The sequence below is a fragment of the Ambystoma mexicanum genome, chromosome 9 (assembly GCF_040938575.1).
Source record: "Ambystoma mexicanum isolate Mex_15411 chromosome 9, UKY_AmexF1_1, whole genome shotgun sequence".
NCBI classification, from domain to species: domain Eukaryota; kingdom Metazoa; phylum Chordata; class Amphibia; order Caudata; family Ambystomatidae; genus Ambystoma; species Ambystoma mexicanum.
The window spans coordinates 77,308,873-77,335,044 of NC_090931.1; the positions used below are offsets into that span (position 1 = coordinate 77,308,873).

Sequence of the window (26,172 nt, forward strand, 5' to 3'; positions counted from 1 at the left end):
CTCATGTGGGCAGGGAGGTGATGCTGCTACCAGATGGTCCCCCCCGGCGGTGGTACTGAGCAGGAGGATGGGTGGGGACGACTATCAGAAGAGAACACGGTATCCCTGCCCATCACCTGACCGTAGACCCCCTTCCTACAATCCTAAGAACAACCCCTTCCCTAATAGACTGAGGTGTTGTCCTCCTAGCATTGTCATCTAGAAAGTACTGTGATGAGGAAGAAAGTGAAGACCCACTTCCCAGTACTGTGATGAAGAAGATCATCAGTGATTCACAAGGGAGCTTTAGGATCAGTACTGTGATGAGGGGGACATGCGGAAGCATGAAGATTACCTATAGGAACAACACTGAGCAGTCTAGTGTTTCCACAAATCCTCTCAGCCAGAGACAGAATAAAAGGGAAAGAGACTCAGGAAGTATGAGAGAAACCCCACATGGAGCAGGAATGCTGTACTGAAGCAGAAGGAGCTGTGGGCCAGTTTTATTCCAAGAGAAGGGGGAAACCCATGAGAGCCAGCAGTCTGAGGAGAACCAAGTGCAAGGTCCCAGTTCTTCATTCCTACAGGAGCTGACGATGACCCACCAGTCCCTCTAGCGTGCCAATTCAGCAATCATCAGATAAAAAATTACTGGACTGACAACCCCAAAGGGAAAGGGGAAGAGGATCAAATACAAATGAAGAGGCCACAAAGGTACACTCTCTGCACTCTCAACTTCTGTTCTGTTAAACATTGGATTGATGTGGTGACCTGTAATAGAATACACCCTCAGTTACAGCTTTATCTAACCACCTACCTTGTAGACTACTGAAATATTCTCACTAGTCAAACACACAATGAGTACCTGCAAGCCATATTTATTGCTAAAGGTTTTTTAATGATTCAGTTGCTCGCTGATTACATTTTGCTTCCTCAATGTTCTTCTTAATCTTCAACCAGTATCTTAACCAAACGCTTGATCTCAAAACTTGCTCTCTCCTTGTGGAGAACTAAAGGTTAACCAGAGCCAACGTTCCCATAACTGCTCCTGCCTCGCTGTCTTGGTTTTCTTTCTTTTAAAAACTTCTCGATAACTTATATCAGCTTTAAACACAGCAGTTTTACTAAAATCGTACAGTTTCCTTAACTGGTAACAGTCTCAGTTTAACATGCAAAAAATTGATTTACAACTTAAAACAATTTGCCTGTGCAGTCTCCTTCACGCGCTCACCTTCTTCCCGTTGATCGCGCCGCTCCTCTGAGGCCCGCACTGCTGCGGATGAAAACCGCGCTGAAGAGAAAGTTCTACATAGCTAAGAGACATTCGGCCGAGCACCGGTTGCCGTCAAGAAAATAGAAAATGACATGCACGCACACATTTGGGTCCTTTACTCTGAACCAAACCTTTCAGAAAACAAAGACTCTACTGTGGTTTATTACTCTTGAGTGTGTTTGTACATCGACAAAACCCTTTACAGAAACGTGCTGGTTCTCCCAATAGCAAATATGGTCAAACCCATTCTTAGCTCAACTCGGCATAATACTGTAAAGGCAATAAACTTAAACATACATTGTCTTTTGGAAACTGAACTGTTATGCATCTTTTAAAACCTATTTTAAACAGCACTTATCTCTGTCCTGTATCTGACTCTTCCAAGCTTAATTTGTTTTTTTCACCTTCACTGAAATTTACTCAAAAGGTATTTTCTTGAAGTCTCTTGGTACCTAATCTCTGGAAAACTAGGACCTTCTCTGAACAGATCGTGAATGAAAAGAAGTTTATAATCTTCAAAAGATTTTCAAATTACATCATAATTGCTGTTCAGCAAATCAGCTAATCGGGAGCATTTCCTCCATCTTGGCCTGGGATGACACCTGCCTCCTAAAGATACTTGTTAATGAAGATTTTAAAATATTGCATGACTTAACACTGAAAAGATAAACACTCCCAGTTCTTGTTTCCTGCTCCCCTCCCTTGTCTTCCTCAGAACTTGTGCAAGCAGAGTCTTTTTCTGGTTAAAAGTCTAGGGGGAAACCTGACACTAAGGGAAGCTGGAGACTCCCTCACTGGAGTGACCAGGAGATTCCGACCCCCTAACCCCCCCACCTCCTGAGAGGAACCATCAGCGATGTTGTAGCACTGGCTGCAAGGGAAAGGTGCTGGAGTTGAAATTCCTGTCGAGCCAGCCCTGGAGGAGCAGGAAATGAGACGCTTGTTCCGTGGCAGGGGATCCGAAGGCTGGAAACCGATATGCGGATTGGCAAGACCATCTGAGCGGTCCTGGCCGGTGGCAGGAAGAAAGGAAGCCAGACCGGCAAAGGCAGACCGAAAACAAAGATGCAAGCAGCCACAGAGGTGAGGGACGGTCTGGAGCTGTGAGGAAGAGAACACCGAGTGCAGCTGCAACAGAGAAACTCCGCTCCACATCCTGAAGAGACCAGAGACTCTACAAAGGTAGGGAAAGTGTCAGACTGGCTGTTGGGGCACTGAGGGAGCAGAATGCACTGAAGAGCCACTTCATATTATCCCAAAGAGCATGAGGGGATAAAAGAGGAATCATTCCATTTCATACAAATGTTGTAGCCTACGTAAATATACCCCGAAGAGCACAAGGGGATACATGAGTAATTGTACAACTGCATGCGAACTTGATAAACACATCCCAAAGAACACAAGGTTATAGTAGAAGAATTATACACGCCGACACGCAGGTAGAAATTAAACCTAGGTGGGATAGTAGCTGGCCAGAGAGTATACCTGGTCTGTCCAAATAGATACTAGGTAAAGCAGGAACAAGAATCCTGCAGAAGCAGACGAACAGAAGCCCCACCAGTGTGCAACAGGGTCTGGGACCCAAATGCAAACCGGCAAAGGTCATCAAAGCATGTAGGGGTCAAGGCAAAGATACGTATATCAAACCAGTGGGCCTGAGGCCAGAAGCGGTTGGAGAGACCCAGAGAAGACATAAAAAGATAACAGGAAACCAGTGAAAGACCAAGCATAGTATGAACTCTAGAGATAAAATCAAGTCTGAACCTGACTTGATAAACCATTGGGAAAATCAACGGTCAGGTCTGGCAGGTTAGGGAACCAGGCCTGATAAAAGACTGGAAAAAGTTCATTTTTGTTTCACAGTCTTTTTTTCAAAAAGAGGAAGAGGATTCCTCCAGAAGGTTTGGAGAACTGTGTTTTTTTTAATACAAGTGGAAGCAAGAACCAAAGGAAGAGGTTCTTCCCTGGCGAGTGAGCAACAGTGTTATCTTTAAGTTGTTTTGAACATTCAAACAGAGGAACTACATATTCGTTCACACAAACTGTGTCTTGGGGTCTACATCCAGATTGAGAGAGGCCACCTTCTGGATTAATGAGACATCTAGTTTTCTTTAGTTAGATTTAAAGTGTAGGAGACGGAAAAAGGTTTAGATACAGGACGGTGGACACTCACTTTATGGACATCCTGACTGGGTCCTTAGTATTTTGTTGAGGTAGGGCAGCCCCTCATATTAAGACGGGCAAGATCAGCTTTTCTTTTACTTTTGTGGTTGTAAATAAAAGTATATACCAACCGATATGCCACCCCAGTGACAGACTCTTACTTCTGCACCTTTACAGTAGTCTGGGCTCTTCTTCTCAGTGGATTTTATGTCACTGGCTCTATACAGGTACAAAAGGTAGTTGAGTATATTACTGGGGTGTACCATAGGTGTAGGTTTAGGAGCGGTAATTGGGAGGGGATTATACCGCGTTCTCCCTAGATGTCTGTCCTTGGCCCCAGATGGGGAGTCTCACCCCATAAGATCTTCCCACTGTATAGCACCCCAAGGGTGACTATCGGGCTTCATGGGAAGGGGCTACTACTTGGGGGAAAGTGACGATATTGAGTGATTTGTCACAGAAAGCAGAGGGCGGCTTTGAAGCCAAGAAAGATCAACATCACACAGACAAAAAGTGAGAACTCGTATAACACAGGGTTCCAATGAAAAAAAGGAATGCCCCAATCCCTTTTCTGATCCCTAGAGCTTTGGTCCTGCCACTAACAAACCAATACATTTTTGGTGTTGAAGCTATTTGTGAATCAAGATGACTTCTCGATCAGCTCAAGCAAAAAGGTCTACATGTTCAACAGGAAGTCTATTCAGACAGGTTCCTTCTCCCTGACTTTATTGTCAATTCTCAGTCACTCACAGTCTGAGGAGTTGCATCATTTTCTTGATTCTGGTTCTGTATGTTGCTTCTCATTCTGGACTTTTGAGACAACGCTCCACCTGCTTCTTGGTGCCCAAATGAGTGTGCACGTTAGCTCTAGGCAACGGCAGAAAGTTAGATTGATGCTACCAAGATATGCCCCAGAATTTCCAACTTGAGGCTGGCCGCATGTGCCTGTGTATAGGCTGGTTCAGTAATCAGACTCTTTCTCCTGCCCAAGGGTCCTGGCTCTTGTTACCAACAGCCCACCCTCATCTAGGTCCTTGACAAGACGTATGGCTTCATACCCAAGGGAACCTTTCCTACTTCAATTCTCTGTGCTGCACTCTACTTTCCACTCCTCTAGCACCTCCTTGATGCTTTGCCACATGCTCGCAACCAGCTCCGCTTCATGGTTTCCCTTCCGTCAGTCTTGCAACTTTCCTACTATTGTCCCCATCTGCTTCAGGCTGTTTTCACCTATCTCTACTCTCCTGCTCATGTCCACCCTCCTCTGTATGTTGCGCCACCTCTCCTTGCCTGGGACCTTCTCAACATTTGCTACTCTGTATTCTCCACCTCTTCTCTTAGCTCCAACCTTCTTTAGTTTTCCTCCTTTCTCCCTCCTCGTCTGTCACCGTCCAACCACCTTATCTCTCCTATGTTTCGGGCGCAGTGCGTGCTATATATATATATATATATACATACACACACATATATATATATATATATATACATACACACAGTCGGTGACGTCACGCTCAAGAGCGTACAGAGGTCGTCAATGGGCACTATTCGATGACGCACGGGTTCCGTTGTTGAGAAAAACATTTCCGATGCAGCTGACACTGGATGGAAGATATCAAAGATGAGGAATACGTGGGAGGACACAATCCATTCGAAATACATGTACTGGTTGACTAAACATGAACATCAACCAGGTAACGAGTTCAGGGAAATAAACACAATAAAAGAATTTGTGTTTCAAAGCGCCCAATGGCAAAGGGGAGGGAACATGGGAACAAAGGCAAATAGAAAATTGATTAACAGGAAAGGGGCGGCCCCACTAGGTGTTGTACGCATTCAGAACGTGCAGGTGCAGGGAGAGAGAGAGAAGGGACAGGGAAGGGGTTAAGTGCTAGGAGTTCGAAAGAGGCAAGTGCCAAGGAGTCAGTTGTGTGCAACAGTAAGTGCTTGGCAGAGATCGCTTGGTACAGAGTGATCACCGGCCAATAATAAGTGCAGAACTGTGAGAACACAGGCCAGTGGGTGCCCGAAGGCAAGTGCTGGGATGGGGCGGCAGGCTGGGGGTGACTGCGAGGAAGGCTGGGACCAAGGAGGACACATAAGTTGCCAGGCCACCAATCTCAGCGACTGTGAGGTATTAGCACAGGAGTGAGAGGGGAAGGAGGAGGTAAAGAGGAAAGTCTTGAGCTTCCAGAATTTGAGGAGATCTGGCTCAAGATGGAGAGGAAGTGGGAGGCTGTTCCAGAGGAGAGATGTTATTCGCCATGTTGCCAAGGAATGTACATGAGTGAGATCATACAGATTTGCCTCCTGGTTTCAACACACTTCACTGAAGCACTCAATAGCTTAAAAGGCTAATTTGAGCATTTAAACCCCCCCATATACCCCCATGAACACTAGCGTGCCCAAAGTCATTAGAGTTTTTGGAAATATCCCAAAGTAAGTTTAGGGTAGTCCCAAGTCACCACTCAGTGTTTAATAAGAGTTTGCAGGCAATTAGAAAGAGAAGACAGGTGAATAAAGTTATGTAAGCAGGTTTGGCAAGGAGGAGGCAAAAGACAGATCTAGGAGGTGATAGAATTCTAAATGTGATGACCGTTATAAGAGGTCTGGGAAGGGGCAGTGCCTCTCTACCTGTGATCAAACAGAAAAGAACATTTCTTACCACTGGTACTATCCTTTTCGATGTATGTTCCTTCCACTAATTCCTCATCTTTGATATATTTGTCTCCTGCTTTGCAGTCTCAGACATTTTTGTGACACCAGGGGGCGCTGTGCAGCATCATCGATGTCCCTCGATGGTTACCATTCTCGTGTCCGGACGGGACATCGATGATAGTATAAATCGACCATACTGCGCCCGTTGCCTCAGTTCCTACTTTTGAAAAAGAGAATTAAACAGAAATGTGCTCACAGTCAGACAGGCAGGCTGGGAGGGTAATGAGGAATCCGTGGGAGGAACATTCATCAGAAAGAACATTACTTGGAGAAAGTTATTTGATCTTCCAATGGATTGTGTCCCTCCACAGATCTCTCTATTAGATAGACTCCGATAGCAGTTTTAATGATGGAGAAGTGGATTTTTGTGGATTTATTTAGCACATAATAATATTGTGCAGAAACGCTCTTCCAAAACGAGAGTCCTGGCTTGACAGGGTGTCTAAGCAGAATGCTTTCAGAATGTTCCAAAAGCAGCACTATAGTATTAATTGAAGCGTTTGAGAAGGGGTCAAATGGGACTTCTTGAAATTGTGGGAGAAGCCCTGTTTGTGAAGCGAGTAACAGGTGCTGTTGAGGTGCTCCAGAGCCTGTTCAGGAGACAGGTTCTGATCAGCCAATCGTCTAGGTAAAGAAGGATGGGAATCCCTCCCCGACTTAAGATTTGCTGCCAGTACCGCTGTCAACTTGGTGAAGACCCTTGGAGGAGAGATAAACTGAAAGGCAGTACTTGAAATTGATAGTGAGAACTGCCAATGGCGAACCTCAGATACTTTCTTTGTCTGGCATGTATAAGCACATGAAAGTAAGTATCCTGAAGATCGAATGACACCATCCAGTCCTGGAGCTGAAGGGCCTGGACGATCTGAGGAAGTGAACATCTTGAATTTGTCTTTCTGGAGGAAATTGTTAAAGCTCCTCAGGTCCACGATGGGTCGCAGGCCTCTGTTTTTCTTTGGGACAAGGAGAGAGGTGTAGTACCAACCGTGGTTCCATTCTGCTACAGGTACCTTCTCCACTGCACCTTTCTCCAATAGGGAGAGCATCTCCTGTAAGATGAGCGGATTCAGATATCGAAAAGCGTACGCTCGGCAAATAATCTGGAGGCCTTTTCAGAAATGTGAGGCAGTACCCATGGGATACTGTTTGTTGCTGCAATGTTGCACCATTCTTGCAGATACTAGGTCAATCTTCCTCCCACTGGGGTCTTGTGAGCAATGTGCTCAGAGAGGATGTGGGGCTGTGCCTGAGCAGTCTTTCCTGCACGAACACTTGGGGCATGTATAAATCTTCTTTGCCTTTGCTTTTGTACTGTTTGACCTCTCCCCTTTAACCAAAGGAGGAGTAATAACGAAAGGTCTGCCCTCACCAGCTCTGTGAGGGTGGGTGTTGTTGCGGCTGGTGGATGGCTGCCCCTAGAGATTTTCTTGCAGCGTTTGAAGCCTGTAGTTTCTCTAGCTGGTTGCCCGCCATGGGCTTAATAGGTTGGAGCCATCAAAGGGCATATCTAGGATTCTTGATTGAACATCAGGGGTGAACCCAGATTTACGCCATGCAATCTGCCCAATTGCTGTGCTAGACCTCATGCATCGGCCAATGCATCCTGATGCGTCTGGTCCTCACGGAAGGGATTGACAGGAAGCCTCCTTTCCATCATTAATCAAGCTATTAAACCCGTCTCGCATCTCCCTTTCAGGAATGTTTTCTGCAGCTTGTGCAATAAAATTCCATAAGGTGTAGCTATATTTTGCCAGTGCACAAGATACATTAATGGATTTTAAGCCATGTTTCCTGCTGAAAAGACCCTTTTCGCAAGGGTGTCATAAGACTTACCGTCCCTATCTAGAGGGATGGTTGGATAAGTTGCGGCTTTGGATGTTGAAGTCTACTACTAAGTGCTCTGGTGTTCGATGCTTAGAAAGGAAATCAGGGTCCACAGAAAAAGGCTTGCACTTTTTTTTACCAACTCCTTATTTACAGGGATGTCTGTTTTTTCCCAGATGTCCACTATTTGATTTTTTAGTACTGCATGGAATGGTAGCACAGGCTCCCTACGAAGACCCTTGTCCAAGATCTCCGTTAAGTCAATCCTGAGTAACGACCTTTGCAGGACGACCACAGCCTAAATATTCTATCAGCCTATACCTACATATTCTACCACCTCATTCATTGCAGTGCTATAGGCAGAATCTGGGTGAGAATGCACATCTGCTGTGTCAAATTCATTCCACTTCAGGGGAGGTATCCAAGCCACCGGCATCTTTCAGGCATGAAGCCAAGTCTTCTCGCTGTGATTCTTCTGAAAGTCAATGCTTTTGGAACATTTGGTGCTCAAAAACAGTCATACCTGAAGGGGATTAAGTCATCTTCCTCCTCGAAAATGGATTAGAAGGATTTAAAGAAACTCATTTTCGATTGGGGTTTGAATTCGGATGTCTACACAGAGGTTGACGTCGAAGGTCCCTTCTCCTTTGAGGAGGATGTCACTGAAGCCTTTTGCTTCGATGCTAACTGGGCGGTCGACGTTACTCAAGTGGACCTCTTGGAGACCTTTCGACTCAGGCTTTTGGGCGCGTGGATCAAAACCTTTAATCAATTCCCTGCTGGTCTTCGATTACAAACTGGGATCAACAGCCTTGTTTGCTTCTTTCAAGGGACTAGGAACAGCTGACTTCAAAAACACTTCCAACATTTTCTCACCAAAATGTTTCCATTCCGCTGCCGAGGTGGTCTTCTTGGGAAAATGTACCCGACGCCTGCCGAGCGAGGAATCCGATGACAACAAATGACGGTGTCTTTTTTCACTCTTCTTCCGTGAAGATGAAGAGGAGGAGTGACAGAAACCACTCATGGATCTCGATATCTTCGAATGTTTGGAGCGTTTTTTGGGCCTTTCCCCGAGACTGGTCTCCAGGTGAACTCCTACCTTTGGAGGATTTTCTTTTTGAAGGGGTGGAAGACAGATTTCAAAACTGACCAACACAGGCCGAGCTTCAACCTTTATTTATATCACATTTAGCTCTGGGGCAAAAAGTTTGTCTAGGAAGGAAGACAACGCAGCGCAACAGGTTTGAATCCCGATCCCGTGCTAATAAACCACTTGTTCATATTAAGCGAGTTATAAAAGAACAATTATAATTGGTAAAGCGCACGGTTGCCCGAAGGCATCATGACGCTACCCAGCATGTAGGGAAGAACTAAAACAAGTAGGTCTTCAAAGATCTTCTAAAAACTAAATCATCCTCTGCATGGAGAGAGTTCCACAAGATAGCCCCTGCCACCGAGAAGGTACGACTGCCAACCCAGGACAATCTGAAGCGGGGGACCTCCACCAAAAAAGATTCAGCACAACGGAGAGAGCGACAGTGTACATAAAACTGGAGCTTGGCTTGCAAATAGGCAGCCCCTGTCCTGTGTAAGGCAAGGAAGACCAGGCACTCTCTTTGACACTGGAAGTGGAGGGAACACAGTACCGGAGAGATGTGGGCCTTGCCAAGGGCGGAAGTAGCAACTCGAGCTGCCAAGCTTTGAAGGACTTGTAGACGACGGGTCAGGTAGGCAGGCTGACCCAGCTGAAGCACATTACAATAGTCAAGAGATGACAAAACTAGTGAAGAGACCACTGGGGTCCAGTGATGGGGGATGACGGGCAGCAAAAAAGGCAAGACTTCCCGCAGTATCCTAAGATTAAGGTGCTCTACCTGGCAGAAAGAACTGATCTGAGCGGCCATGCAAAGAAAAAGTAATTTTCACACCCAGATCTTTAACAATAGGCCCAGTGACGGGCAAGAGCCCAGTGACAGGGGCCAAAAGAGAGAGGACAAGAGTGATGAAGCATCAGAAAAAGCTGCAACCAGTATCTCTGTCTTCTCCCAGTTCAGTTTCAGCTAACTGGAGGACATCCACTCACCCTCGGCCTCCAAGCACAACCTACTCTTGACAGCAGTCTCAGGTACTCCAGATCCAGGCATAGCAAGAAATAGAAAGGTGGAAGGGAAAGTGACTGGAGCCGATCCGAAAGACACAAGGAGAACCAGGCAGTACCACTCCAAAAATCCCAGCCCTGGCAAGGTGTCTCAGCAGGACTGCATGATCAATGGTGTCAAAGCGGCAGACCTTCTCTCATTCAAGTCCTTGGTGGTCATCGATTGGCAGGAGCCGCATTCAATGACTTTATGGTTTTCAACGAGGTACCAGAGACAAATCCTGTGTGGATCAGTGATAGACATCGTCGAATCACAGGCCGCACATCTCTTGAAGCCTGTTCTGGCATAGAGACTGATCAAATCACACAAAAAAACAAAGCTATTACAACGTTAGTCGAATAAATTCACAAAAGCGAGTCAAGCCGTTCTGAGAGCATGCAGAAAAACAGAATTGAGGCAACGGGCGCACTGCATGCTATTTATACTACCATCGAAGTCATGTCCGGACCCAAGAATGGTAACTGTCGGGGGACATTGACGACGATGAGGCACAGCGACCCTTGTTGTTGAAAACATTTCCGAGACTGCACAGCTGGATATGAAAATATCAAAGATGAGGAATCCATTAGAAACCATCTTTCAAGGCAACTATCAAGACAAGTTTTTGGAAAATTGATGGGTGTTCAGCAGATAACTACCGATTTTATAAAGCAAAGGACAGATGGCATATAACATTGGTCCCATGGATCGATAAGGGATCTAATCAGGGAGATAGAAGAAAGAAACAGGGAATTAACATGGTCATTTATAATGCTGATGGCAAAACAAAATTGCCTCTAAACACAGTGAGAGTCAGACCTCGTGCCGGGCGTTAGCAGGTTAAGAAATCAGAAAGGTTCACAACAACGACGATGGGCTGCTAGCGCTTTGAAACACATTGTGTATAGGCGCTATACAAATAAACTATCATATCTAGGTAAGTTTACTTTACACGTTCTGGGAGGATAGGTAACTACTGCAAGGCAACTTCCTTCATGGAAACAGGAGTATAATGCCCTACAAGTACGGACAGTAGCACCACGTAAATTAGTGAACAGTACTACGAAGAGTCATTTAGAAGTACAACTGCATGAACGTACATCTTGCATTATGCTAAAGGTTCATTTTACTAGTCACAAGAGGGACAATAGTCTCCAGGCATTTTGGGGGTGGGTAAGCTGGCTATACTAAGTTATGCATTTGGGACTTCACATGATATCAGGCCTACATACATATGGGGATCACAATAGAGCAACAGCACTACGTGAAAGCCCAGCATGCTCACCTGGGTCACTTTCTTGGATGGCTTCACTGAAACATTCAGAAGTTTACTAGCCGTCACCTCCATGAAGTATGGGTTCAATATCCGCAGGTTACTGGCTTTCACATCCAAAAGGATGGGGGGCTTCTTCCAGAACCCTTTGGCAGGCTAAATGAAATCCAAATAATCAGAAAGTGCACGTGTTACACATTCTCAAAGACAAATCCTTAAGAACAAATATGACCATTGTACTATGGGCTTTTTGCCATCTACTACTAGAAGACCTCGAAATAATAAATATAAAAAACGCATTCCTTTTTTTTTGCTATAAACTAGTAACACTTGCATATTAATTGGTATTAAATGGATCATTGGCAACTGCGAGTTGAATCATGTGTGCTTTGCTCCAAAGTAAGTGACCAATCAAAAATATTGTCTTTCAATCCCCACTGTAAAGGGCTCACCTTAATGTCACGACTCCAGCACAGCTAAGTTTATAATCAAACACTGGCCCCCCTGGTACCCCCAAATAATTCCCCATTTTTAACACCTACTCGCTTCTCATTATTTAGGATGGATTTCAACCACTGCAAGTCAAGGACTTTGAATGGGACCAACACCATCAACGTTTCTGGATTGTTCTCTAGAGTTGTATCGAAATCCGCTGACTCTGGGTAGAAGAGCCGCATTGTTGTCTTGTTCCCCACATCGCTCTGGTATTGGTGGACAGGGGCATTGTTCAGCCTGGGGATGGAATAAGAGAGGGGGCTTTATTAAGTGAGGCTAGAGGAAAGCCATGCTCCAAATGGTGTCAGGCTTTTCACTGCGAAAGAAACAGAATACCAGAATTCACTAAATGGGATTCTAGAAAACACAAACAGAGCAGACTAGCAGTGTAACACAATCATGGAGAGTCTTGGTTTAAAATCATCATATAATATCCAATCCTGAAAGGAATGATACTGTAACAAACACCTTAAATCATGAAGAGAATTTGCTTGTGAAAGGATTCCCCATTTTGGGGCCCCAAGTATGATGCTGCACTAAGCAATGGATTCATGCATCTCTGAAAATATATTAAAGCGAAGTACTGACATCGAACAAAGTACTAAATGAATGTAGACACTTATCGGCTCTAGGTGAATTGTGTTCCCTACATTTAAATGTTCATTTTTTTTTCAATTTGAGACGTACCATATGTCTATTTATACTTGAAGCCCTCTCGTAATTAACTAGTCATAGATAAAGGGCTGGATAAATGCCTTTTCGGCATTCTATGGTAACACATGCAAAATGCAATCCAAACCCAGTATCTTAGAATTCCATGTGAATCTTGGTGACTAATTTTTAAGCTAGGTAATGCAGGTTGTTTCATTCTGTTTTAATTGACCCCTTGTAGATGTCAACATGCAGGTCGCAACAATAAAGGGCTGGGAATTGATAAGCAAAATGGGTTCCGATAAAAATATACAATTGGTTTGATTACTGCCATCCGTATCAGAGGATTGACTAGTTACAATCATTAGCGTAACTAAGATGTTAGTACGCATTTGTGACTTGGCAGCATGATCGACCCATTTTTATTCTGTACCATCATGTGCTTTCATTAAGAACCCCTGTAAGGTTTTGTGATCGTTCACTTTCACTCCAGGCTGCAAGTTCAATCCGATGGAATGTTTTTAGCAACTTTGAAAGCCTATCCAATAAATTAAATGTATTTCTTCATGGACCGAAATGAAGATTGGATAAGCAGGATAAGCAGCTCCTGGGTAGTCAGCATTAACCAATGACTGGGAGCTACCACTGGGGAACGAGGCACTAGTACATAGAGTTACACAAATCTAACTTCCACATAAAACGACAACCACACATTTTGACCATTATTTATGACCCCTTAAGCTTTAAATGTTGTATAGATGTGTCCTGATGTTAAATTCACATATATGTGTTTGTTCAGCATCATTTGGCCTGGGGTGGAACCGAACGTAGCTCCTGGTCGCTGTTGGTGTCAAGCTAACCAGGCTCTTCTAGGCTGCAAGCACGAGCTGAATAGCTCCCAGATCCCCCAATTTCGAACCTAGTATCTTAGCATTCCATGTGAATCTTGGTGTCGAATTGTAAAGCTAGGTAATGCAGGTTGTTTTGTTCTGTTTTAACTGACACCCTTTAGATGTAAACATGCAGGTCGCATTGGTAAGCAAAAGCGTTCAAAATGAGCAATGCCTCTACAGCTCTCATTAAAGACATATGTGGCATGGTTTTCATCCAAAGGGTCAGTGCAGTAAAACCCACTAAGACTACCACTACAGAATATTGTTTTCCATTGAAGCATATACTCTCAGTAATATCCACTGTCTCCGTGTATCACCAAAGGTCCAGGTTATCTTACAACAGCTTTTTGTCCTTACCTGATGACAATGTCATATTTGTTGATCTGATGTCCAAGCGAGCTGTTCTGTAGTCTGTTTCCATTCCCTACAACCACACATGTCTTGCACTGCAGACTGACAAGTGGAGAGAATAATATTGACCATTAATATGTCTCACACAAATAAAGGCCTGCATTGAACCCTACAGATAAGTCATTGTTTATTTGAAAAAGCGCTTATACACAAGTGAAGTGCTTCAAAGCGGGAAGGGAACAAGGGAATACGGAGTCCTTCTTAGGCCTTGAAATTTCCGAATGATCTAGCAAAAATGCCTAGCATACTAAGCCTGACGGCATTACTACTAGCCAAGTGCATGACAGGAAGGAAGGGGAACGGGGAAGGAGGGGGAGAAATGCAATCCATAAACTACCACGCTAGGCTAGTGACGTTTCAGATAGTGCAAGTGCATGACAAAGAGTGAGGTGATAGGCGGAGGGGGGAGAAGGAGAAAACATACAGAGACAAAAAACTATGGTAAAAGGCCAGGTGAACTAGGCCTAGTGCAGACTAGCTAAGGTACGCGCGCAGACAGGAAGTAAAAGGTAGGGGAACAAGTGCACACAGTCGAGCAGCGCCCTGGGTCAAGTGAAAGGAGTGGGCCAACCACTTCTCAAAAACAGACGAATACTCAAAAGAAAAAATATAGGGAAAACAAATATGCCCAACATTAAATAATAGCCACACTGCCCCAGCAATCTCGGAGCACCGTTCCAAGATGGCCTCGTTTCCTTTCTCATTGGCTTACTCTTAGAACATGTACTTCATTTTGGTCTCTCTTCCTGACACCGTTTTTTAGCCTCTATTATGACACACGTACGTTTCTATATAGTCCCTTTCCTTTCAATTCTGTACTTGTTGTTGCATCTTTTCTTTCCTGATATAAAGGTTTACTTTCTGTTAAAAGGAAACGCAACAGAGAATTAACAGAACGGTAAGAACAAGGCAGCGCTGGGACCAAACCTCAATATTTTAGCGACAATGTTAAAAACATGAAGTCCTAAAAACCTTTTGTTTTTAGTGCATGACTGATTATGGTTCTGCAGTATTATTGTGTGTGTTATTTCATAGAATTCGATTAATTCATAAGGCGATTATAAAGTGAAATACTTGCTGTTTTTACCGCCAACCAAGAGGTTTGCAAGCACTTCGGCTTAAAATCAGGGAAACAAATGATCTACATTGTGACAACCAAAAATGATGAAAAGGACGATCAGCTCCGATGCCTGCCTGTCGTCACTCTCTCCACTTTCTAATGTAATGCTCCAAAGGGTCAGAATTGACTCGTGTGCGTAAAAAATAAACTGTACAGTAGCTGTGTAATCCCTTTCCATTCTCCAAACAGCGCTGGATATAGATCTGAAACATATCTCATTAGCATTTAGAGAAGTACAGCAAACGTAAATATATCAATCCGCATCCATTGCTGCCAACATCACGAGTGCCTTAACATGGCAGGGATTTCTGGAATGCCAGAATGTGGTCACTTTCATTACCGCTTGCGGTAATTGAGCAAAACATCTGCTGCACCCAAGCAGAGAGTAGTCGGTTCCCGATGTCAGGGTAATGGATCGCCTGTTGGACAACTTCTCTGAACCCATCTCGTGCTGCCAATTTTCTTCATTCAAGTTGGCATCACTTTCCAGAATTCAATTGATAAAATATGTCATTTGCTGTACGTTTTTTCGTTCCATCATTTACTTGCTTTTATTGCATTCCAAAAACAACTTGTTTAGTTGCAGCAACTGGTGGTTTACAGAGCATGGAGAAAAAGGCCATGTATCTTCAAGACTGAGGTACACAGGGACTATCGGTAAAGTGGAATTTGGGGAGCCTGTAGTAGTGTGACAGTGGCAATGGCTGCACAGACTATTCAGCAAATTCACACAGACAACCCACATCAGTGCTGCACACCGTTTGCAGCCACGAAATTCCAAAATGCATGTGCTCTGCTATTGCCAGTGTCTTGTTTATAATAAAGCTGGCCAAACGGGCTTAAAGGACTAGTCTTCACATTGCTCACATAATATAATTCATCAGAAAATGTCGAGAAATGACAAGGATTTTTTTCGTTCACCCCTTAAAAACAGCTGCTAAACGGTCATTCACGGTTGTAACTGCAAGCAACGGTGAAGCGAGTCCGTTCATACTAGACCGAATTCCGCCTTCACTTGCCTTTTCATCGCTGGAGGTAGGTTAAAGCTTGTGGTGATGGACAAGATCTTGAGAATAAGGTCCTCTGGAAAGAGAGAAACAAAAAGGTTAGACTAATGGCACAACACAAAACTTTCCAGTTTAAGCCAAGGGGCGCATGCGCTCACCCGCCAATGCATCCCTTTCAGGAACAAGCAGTAAAGTGTTAACCCCTCCTTCTAAAAGCACAAACGCACACATCTTGGTAAATTAACTATACAAAGGCACAGTATTCAACAATGCCCAGCTCCGCCCAAGTTCTGTTTCCTCACACACTTTTTTAAACTAGATCTTAAGTCACTAAAACGACAGTTGCAGGTCTGTGGCCCAACTTTCCTGTGTCTACAAGAGAGGCCGCGCGGTAAACTGTGCCCACAGAAGGGCACTGAGACAAGGGAGGGCGCAAGTGGTTAGTGAGGGGAGGGGCGATGTGGGCACCTCTGGCGGGTTCGGGTGAGGGGCACAGACAGAGGAAGGAGAGGGCAGGCAGCGGTGGTGGGCGCTTGCTACAGGAGGGGGAGGTTCGGCGGTGATTAAGCCCCATGATGGCCCATTTGAGGCTGCTCCAGTGCGGCCAAAGAAAAGCAGCCTTTTTAGGAGCGACCTCAAACTGGCAAGTTTTAGACAGAATCAAACAGTAGCCCAATTTAGAAATATTAGAAGACACATGAGAGTTGGAGGGAGAGGGTGATCAAATCAAACACAGGGAAATATGTTTTCTATACACCAATGGTAGAAACGCAGACTCATTCCATCAAGAGTGCAGGCTCGGATTTTTCCAACTCGCAGCACTAATGTTTGATAAACTACCTACCATCGGAACTACACATCCCATCACACGATTACTCTATTATAGTTCCATTAACCCGAAAAAGCACAACCATTGAAGCAATCTCATTGCAGATGCCCAGCCAATCAGGCTCGCCCTGTATCCTCGGTCACTCCCTGGACCAGTCTATTGCTCTTTCTTGATGCTCAGGGCATCAGACAAGTGATCCTTTCATTTCTCACTGTTGACTGCAATATGATTGCACAAGTATTCACACTGTTATGCTACTAAGTGGAGGAGAACATCCCGTGTTCCTTCCGTATCCTCCCCTACCACACCAAGCGGTTGGGATTCAGTCTACTCATAGATAATGTTTGGGGACCATGGCAGTGTTGCGTGGCATAGTGGCTCCACATCGGCAGTTTCCACTTCTAGCGCTGCAGGTGGACATTCCACAAGAGTACGCTCTGTAGACAGTCAAACACAATGTGCAAAACGGTTCAAAGAGCATGGCAGAATCTTCAGACCTCATCAATCTCCATCAGTGACCACAAGAGGAGCGGCCATTTTGGAAAGAGCAAGTGCTTATCCACACTTCTGGGGCGCAGGGAGTAGCTACATGTAGGCGTAGCTCAAGAGCTTTAGGCTAGCAAACCTGCTTCAAATCCTCAGAAAACTGGAAAGAGTCTACATCGCAGAGCTACATTTGCAACCCTTGCACGAATTAGACGCAGCACTTTGGCGAAACATTGACCATATAATTATAACGACAGCGATGTTGCTGATAAGGGAGCAGGTAAATCTGCCTGCTCACTCGAGAATGCACAACATAATAAAACTGCCACAGGGAGGAAATGTACGGGTCTCTGAGCCCAAGAAAATACTTGCGCAAGGCTTACACCACTACTTGCTAGGTGGGTTTCACTCCAAGAGCAAGAGCCCAACACAGCAAATGGACTAGTTAAGTAGAGGGGTACAAGTAGCACCCTTTACCATACAGGTCACCTTAGCCCACAAGTGCCCATCATGTTAGGGTGTAAGGCGCTGGACCTGGACTGAGAGCCAACAGAGAAGACAGTAGGCAAGACCACGAGTAGCAGCAGTATCAGCTACTCTGGGAGCAAGATGCAGAATGCGTCCCAGGATGGCAGATCGACTGAGGGGGAACTCGGAATTCGAATGAAGGCATATAGCCTGCAAAAGGAGGCTTTCCTTGGCTCATTCTCTACCACTACCGAGGGCACAAGTAAGGGCCCCTGGGAAAACCCCCAACAAGATAGGTGTCCTTCAATAAACTGAAGGAGGTCTTTATGGCAAAGCTCTCTGAACCAAATACCCTCTGGCCTATAGGAAGACCGACAGGTCACAGATAAGACAACCTTGGAAGACACTACCTCTTCCAATAGCTGATCCGTACTGGGCATGAGCTGCACGGACCAATGACTGAGTAAGCCACAAAAAGATACAACAGTCCTTCGTTGGAGGTTGATACAGGCATGCCAGTGCATCTGCACTCTTCACGGTATTCCCCCATTGCGCTAAGTGGCACACTAGATGTGTAGAAGGCTTCTTCTCTGACAATTTCTAACGTATCCCCCAACTTGTCTCTTGGCATAAGCTGCATGGACATAAAAGTCCTAATTCTCTCTACCACACTGCACCCACTTGCTTAATTTCCTTATCCACTAAATGGGTACAAATCTTGTAAGCCAGCAGATGCAGCCTATCTTTTCCTGGCTGCTACACCACCAGTGTTAAATTAGATCTTTACTATCATATCAAGCTCTGGACTAATCCCGCAAACCAGGAAACAGATGGACTGGGGGCTTAATACAGAAGCCTTTGAAATGGTAACTAAAGCGGGGGTGTTACGTTTATTAGCCGCCCAGTGCACAACTTGTTTTACGATAAACATGCTATCATAACGGCAGAACTGTTCTTCAGAAACTGGGTAAGTGAAGGAAAATACAGAGATTGGTAAGATTACAAATGTGCAGACGGCCTGGGAGGAGTCCAATGCTCATTTGAGATATTTTACGAGACAAAGAGGCTCTGGAGTACGAGAGAGCCGAGTCCTAGGATTCATACAACACTTTCTTACCCTGCCTTCTCAATTCACTAAACTCTTGACGGTCTTGAGGTAGGCTAAGAGCCTCAGGTGAGGCTGTGGCATGTCCTCATGTGAAAATCTCACTTGAGATGTAGGAAGAAACAGTTATTTGTAAATCCCGCGAATTATCCAGCGTGTCTTCACTGGATACCTCTGGCCATGTGTCAGATGCCGGAACACTGCAACACTGGAGTAAACTGCCTGGAAATGTAAACATTATTAAAGATTGTCTCCTTGACCTTAAAAGCTGGCAATTTGTTCTCGATTTTCCATGTTTTCATATATATATATAAAAGGTATCTGGGAATGCAGTTAGGACACATTGCTTTTTTCATGGAGTGGAAGCTTTATAAAACTTAAGATTGTATGATGGCCATTTGTATTATTACTGATATTATGAGATGTTATTTAATAATGTTTACGTTTAAGGAGAGTTCTCACCAGTGTGATTCTGACACACAAGTACGGTGTTCTCGTTTTTAACATTTTTCCTCACCTTCAAAAAGGACTAGCCTTCCACTAAATTGATAACTCCAAGCCCTACGCTATAAACGAAATCAGAAAAAGGGTGCTCATCAAGATAGCTAAAAAAATGAACTCCTCATTCTGGAATACTATTCTGACTTGGTCTCTTTCCGTACCTCTAAAGAGGAAATAAAACAACAAAGACATGCTTTTGGCAACCGCACATTGAAAGGGATTGCTGCTGGCTTCTGACCCCAACCCTGTGTCTCTTTACTGTAGGCCCGGACCAATGTTTACAGTTCTAGGGAGGGATATAGTTCAAGGCTTGCAGAGTGCCGTTCCCGGACTCCAGCCAGGTCTCTTAGCTTCTCTTCTGAATCTAGGTTACTCTCGCTTCTTCTCCCTTCGGGGACATTTTCGACTTTCTTGCTCCCTAGTCTGGGGCTCTGCTCCTTACTCCCCACTCAGGGTTTCTTCCTTCTTTCCCCACTACAGAGTTCACATCCTTCTCCCCCCTCTACCCCACTCTGGGGCTTCACCAGTCTGCACACTCTGGGGTTTCTTTCTTTCTCACTACCCGCTCTTGGGTTCTTTCAGCCTCTCTATTATCTAGGACGACTGTTCCTCTTTCTCCACACTCTGGGTTCTTTTGGTCTCTCTCCAGTTCGGGGCTTTCCTCCTTTCTCCCCACCCAGGAGCTATTTCAGTCCCCCTCGATTCTGGGGCTCTTCTCAATATCAGCACTAGGCCTTCTCATTCTTCTTTCCCCCCATTCTAGGTCTCTTCGTGCTCCCCACTTTCATACCTTTCACCCCATTCTGGAGTTTTCTCTTTCTCACCTGCCACCTGGGGGTTTCTTTCTCCCTCCCCACTCGTGGGTTCTTTTCTCCCTTTCCTGCTTTGCCGGCTGCTACTCCTGAGCTATCGTGAATCTAGCATTGAGTGATGTTCCTCGGGAGGGGTTTGAAGTCTGCCTGGGCCTCCTCTTAACACAGAGACGCTTACGTGACTTGACAACTGGGGTCCACGTCAGTGATTCTTCCCTCTTGCTTGCTCGAGTTGGGAACTATGACGAATCATGGGATTTGGTCACTTCTACCCACAGGGGAGCATTTCTTTGTGAGACTACGGAGGTGAGCCTGCAACATGATAGTCCCCTTAGTGGTGGCAGAAAGCAGGATCTCACAAGTAGAGACTCCCCCTTGGGTATAAGGACTCCCTTTTCATCTCACTCAGAATCCAATAAAGAAACCTCTACAAAACCAGAATCCTCCTACATTTGTTGTTGTAGTACCCAAGACGAGTAAACGACGAGTAGTAGGAAAGAATAAAGTATTGCCTGACACTGGTATATGCTCTAGCACTTTGAAGCGTCTCATTTGCTAGATGGAATTACCAATAATGATCTTGGACCCAAAAAACCAGACAGACTCAAGGAATATGCCAAAGTACTACTTTATTATTAGCATAAAAATAAAGTAGGGCAATCTGGCGAATAACAGGCAGTAATTCACGCACTCACACCCTAATGTGATTATACAAAGGTTTTATACCTCGATATGCGTCATCTATGACGCATCCTATGTGGTAAACTAAAACCTATTGTACAGAGGGATTGGTTAAGGAACGTGTTAATAACTTAATTGGCTCCCCCTTATCTGGTGGGCATGCCTTAAACCCCCTCCCAATACGTGTAATACTGATTATAGAGGAAAATGGCAGCAGTTTGGTATTTGCAACATTGTATAGCATGTTGCTACATAGACCCTCTGAATGGTTGGCATGATTTCCCAACCTTGGACTTCGGCTCGTTAGCAGCACGTAAGCAAAACGAAACTCAGGTGCCGCAAGCAACGTCACACTACTCCCTACTTTCCCAATTTGTCTATCGTCTCTCATAGGTCAAGCCCCGACCCAAGGCTTCTCCTTTGTAGATTACCTCAAAGCCAGCTCCCTATTCTTGGACATTCAAGGGAGTGTAGGCACACTATCATCTTCTTTTGGGCTTAATGAATAGCCCTTGTTTTCAACTTCTGAATCACGTGCGAGAAGACCACAAATTTGTCCAGCTCAACCTTCTATTTACTGCTATTTGATTCAATTGAGTTGGGTGTCATTAGCTTTCTTGGCCTCTAGACACTTGCTCACTCCATCTTACATAGGTTTGCTGCATCTTTAATTGTCTAATACTTGGCTCTTGCAGATGTTCTCCTTCGTTTAATCTAAGAGAAATATGTCTTACGTACATGGCTTATCCTTTTGACTCCCCCTGTGACTTGTAATTATTCCTTGAAGTAGCATCTTTGATCCCAGGCCAATAGACTTCTCTTTATTCCTCACACAAAGCTGTTTTTCCAGCGTCTCCTGACTCTGCAGCCCTGGGCTGTCTCTGAGGTAGCTTGATTGGTTTTAAAAAGAGTCCGAACTCCATCTTTCCATCATGGTCGCACTAGCCATGTTACATTTTCCTCTGCAGCAAGCTTCTATATGTCTCATCTACTTGCGTTTCTGCATATATACAATTATTAACCAGCAGGTCACTTTATCCTATTTGCATATACAATTTCTTTATATTCGATTACATGTTTCTCTTGTTACTTCAGTTAAATATTTATTCTCTAAATATTTGCATATCGTATCAGTGAATCTCAGTATCTTTCCTCCATGACGTCACTCTGCTCTTGTAAGATTTCACTTATATGTTTTGTTACTTTGCATTTATATAGCGCCTTATGCACCATTGGTATGATCTCAGGCGCTGGTAGGTTGAACACCCTCGGGAACCGTAGTTCAATTCAGGGGGGAGAAGGAGAGGGGGAGGGAGAGGGAGAGAGGGAGAGGTAGAGAGGGGGAGAGGGAGAGAGGGAGAGGGAGAGAGACACACATGGTGCGGTGCATGGGAGCACCGGATATGTGTGCAGCTGGTGTGGTACTCGTATGATAGCTGCTTCTTAGCGGTAGGTGTGGTGGTTGGGAGATCAGGAGTATGTGTTCATTCTGGTGGGGTGACACCCAGACTGATTTCTGGCTGCGTTAGGCCTGAGGAGACGCACAGGCTAGCGGGTGTGCTGAGCCAGCTATGTTTAATTAGGATGATGAGGAGTATGTGTCAGGTGTTAGTATGAGAACAGCTATACCGAAAGTGTCATAGTATCGCTGTGTTCTAGTTGAGTGGTGGTGTATAGGAGAGAGTAATCACGGTGATGTGATATGGTGGTTTTCAGTAAGGTGCTGGAGATCGGGCGCACATCTGAACCATTTATTCTATCCATTTTATTCACTCTGTCAGTTAATACATTTCACCTGGTTCTTCATTTGGTTTACTAGTCATTCCATTCATTCCATCATTCGATCGTTCATCGACAAACTGTTCCGCCATCTCTATCCGATTCTGTCCACTCTATCCATTCCATCCACTCCAGCCTTTCCATCCACACCACTCCACCCGTTCCATGCATTCAACCCTTTCCATCCACACCATCGGTTCAATCTGTTCCAAGCACATCATCAGATTCATGCACTTCATCCATTCCATCCACTCCGACCGTTCCATCGACACCCTCGCTTCCATCCACTCTATCCATTCATCCACTTTACCCGTTCCAAAGTGGGGTTGACGACGGTGCTGCAGGGCTGGGCCCCTGCCATACAATACCGCACTGGGAGGCCAATCAGGGGAGGAGGGAGAGGAAACAGGAACAGAGCCCAAAACAGGGTTCAAAGCCCTGAAAAGATTGTGTTGATTTCTAAAAATGGCAACTAGAGGCCTGGAAAAGCACTAGACTCACCTTTGAGGCACAGATGTAAATAGCTCTATAATTTCCAATGGTGTGTACAAACATCCTTCCACTCTCTCAGTGCGAGGTACATTTGATGCAGTTGTCTGGGTGCATATCGTCGCTCATACACTTGATGCGGTATTGGGATGATATCGGATGTCCCACATAGGGCTCTTCTCCTACTGATCCAGTATGACGGAGGCGAGGGAGTGGGAGCTAGGGATAACATGTCCACCTGCTCCTCTACACTGGGGCGAAGAAACACAATGAAGTTAAGCTGAGCGTAACAACCACAAACAAAGGACTATTGAGGGAAACTGGGGAAACCGGAGTATGGAATCATAGAAGTGGGAGGAGCAAAGCAAACAGGGAGAGAAACCCGGGAGTTTCAAATGGGTGTCATGCGACGCATTGGACACTGGCGCCTGTGGCCCCATATGTGTCTCCGCACTTCCTGATTCCCGCCACGCCTTTGAACTAGCAGTCTAGGTCTTTTTCCAACAGGATGCACGTAGTCCTATTTTAGACACACCCCCGTGTACCGTCCTTGCATTGCAACCTTTCGATCAGCTGTTTTCCTTTGCTGCCGCGCTACGCTTTTTCGCTCCGTTTCCTCTCAGAGTCTACTTTTCTTTATTCCTTTCTTGTCCGCTTTTACCCTTCCCTTCTCTCCTACGTTATCCCTCTCTCTCTTTGTCAGCCTTCCCGTACGCGGCCTTGCGCTTACGGGCCTTTTACGAGTGGTGCTTCCGCTTTCCTTTTTTTTCCCTGGCTCAGTTCTACTCCTCCTCCTTATTCCCGCCAACCCTTTGGCAAACCTGCCTGAGTATCTTCCGCTCCCAGTAGCTCTACCCTTGGTGGCACGTTTTTGATTTCACCATTCGGAATCCATTGCTGATTACTCGCCATACTCTGCAGGCAGAGCCCATCTTCTGTACAGAGTCCTGCTGTACACCGGTCAGATGGGTTTTTTGCCACATCTGGCTTTTTCCCCTTATTTGTCCCTCCCGGGAAAGGGGTCACAGGGAAGTGCTCTTACATAGCCTTCACTGTGGCTTCCTCCTGTGCGAGACACAAGCTACCAATACAAAAAGAAAAGGACTACAGATCCCACAGATCTCTGAGCCCAGTGGAAGACGACATGGATTGCAGAGGTGAGAAGGTAGAGGAGGGAAGCTGGGACATTCCACACCAACAGGATAAGGAACCTGACAATGGGCTACAGCGAGGCAGTGACGCTGACCTCCAGACAGCCGAGAAGCACAGAGGAACAGGTGTCCAAGGACCACCTGTGTGGGGAAAGCTTACCAAGAGGCTAAAAAGTGGACAAGCATCCCAGGATGGACTCGCTCATGAAAAGCCTACCAAGAGGCTATGAAGTGGACAGCATCCCAGGAGGGATTCGCTCGGAGGTAGTGGCCGGAGGACAGTGAGAGAGGAAAAATCTCCCGTGCCAATACCATCAGTGGTCGGGTGTCCCGAGCGGTACCCGAAAATGACGAACCTGAGAAATGAAGTAATCCTGACGCGTGGTGGCCAAGCGGAGAAGAGCCAGAGCAGATACCACAATCCACTAAATATGCTAAGAGACGTCCTTGGAAGCAAAACAAACGGAAGCACAAGATCCATCCTACATCAATGAAGCAGATTCCCCAAGAAGGACGCCAACCCGGTAATGCAAACCCGAATCCAGGACGGTAACGGGAATAGCGGGAGACTGGCTTAACCCTAATTGGCGAGATAAGAAAAATGAGAATAAATACCGGACTCCCCCTACTTGTCCTAGTAGTACCAAGTCATACGAAGTGTGAGAATAAGTAAGTGGTGACTCCTACTCATCCCAGTCAGACTGAAAACGTTAAGAGTAAATCTGACCCCTGGGTACGAAACAAAGATCTCAGGGAGGAAATAAGGAAGCAAAGAGACAAATTAAGTGATTGTCTAAAGCTGCAATCAATAATACAAGAGAGACTGTTGATTGATAAGAACAAGATACAGGTGAAGACATTGGTCGATATCCCTAAGGGGAGGAAGTCAAGAAAAGAAGGAGTGATGAAGAGCAAGACGTGGAGAAGTCCTGTAAGAGAAATGAATAAACTGGTGAAAGAAATAGCCAAGTGCTATTTGAAGATTCAATATTAAAAAGGAACATTTTTTATTGGAAGGTTATCTTTCCAACCCAGGAGAAGGTGTTAGTATAGGTTAAGCTTTGGGGTAATGGTCCAAAATGTCACCCTCATAATTGTGACGGATAAAATGTCAGACTTTTTTTTTTATAACACCCCCCTTACACCACATATATATGTGGGGGGGTATGTGATATTATAGTAATTTGAGGGGGTGGGGGTGGCGGGGGGGGGGTCTCCCCCCATATGTATGTGGTGTAAAGTGATTAAATAAAAAAAGTCGTCATTTTCAGCCACCGGAATTATGGGGGGGGTGTCACAGTAATCACATAGATCCGAGCTTTGGGACTTAGGACAAACATTTGTTTGGACTTTTAACACTGATGACAAGCACTCTAGTTTTAACTATGTCAGGTAGGGCAACACTTCAATTGGAGAAAGTGAGGCCTTTTCTACTTTATTTTGAATAAACACTGTTTAATATGATGAACCGTGGTCCGACTCATCCTTCTGACCTGCCACAGAACCTGTAGGCAACTTCTCGTTTGGGCTTTACCTCTGCCTGCTGAGATACTCTGTTGTCGTGGATGCTGCAGACTGTTCCGGCTGCTCGTGCGCCCTGCCTGGACTCTTCTAGTGCGCACCACAGGCTGGATGCTGCACATGGCATTCTCTTCTCTCCCACTGGTCACACACCCAGAGGCGTTTCTATGGGGAGTGGCTTAGGGGGCTATAGCCCCTGGTCTTTTGGTTGTAGCCCCAGATAGAATTTCAGGAGCTACAACCAAAAGGCTAGCTAGCCCTCAGTCCTGACAGTTCCAACGTTAGCATAGCCACGGGCCTTTTCCAGACCTAGCAACACCCCTGCACACACCCTATGGGCACATTGGTGCAGTTTAACTATGTGGGCTTTGCAGAGACTCTCTCCCGATTGGTTCTTTGAATGAC

The 26,172-nt window shown here is 45.3% G+C and overlaps 1 protein-coding gene across 7 annotated transcripts in view; it reads right to left on the reverse strand.

Moving 5' to 3' along the window:
- ST3GAL4 (ST3 beta-galactoside alpha-2,3-sialyltransferase 4) overlaps nt 1–26,172 on the reverse strand; it is an 866,978-nt gene that overhangs the window by 52,688 nt on the left and 788,118 nt on the right. For all 7 annotated transcript variants that reach the window (XM_069614189.1, XM_069614186.1, XM_069614187.1 and 4 more), the window contains 4 exons: nt 15,958–16,021; nt 13,765–13,860; nt 11,911–12,100; nt 11,381–11,524 (listed from right to left, as the gene is read on the reverse strand). In XM_069614189.1, coding sequence (XP_069470290.1) covers nt 11,381–11,524; nt 11,911–12,100; nt 13,765–13,860; nt 15,958–16,021 — 494 coding nt within the window. The remainder of the gene's footprint in view (nt 1–11,380; nt 11,525–11,910; nt 12,101–13,764; nt 13,861–15,957; nt 16,022–26,172) is intronic.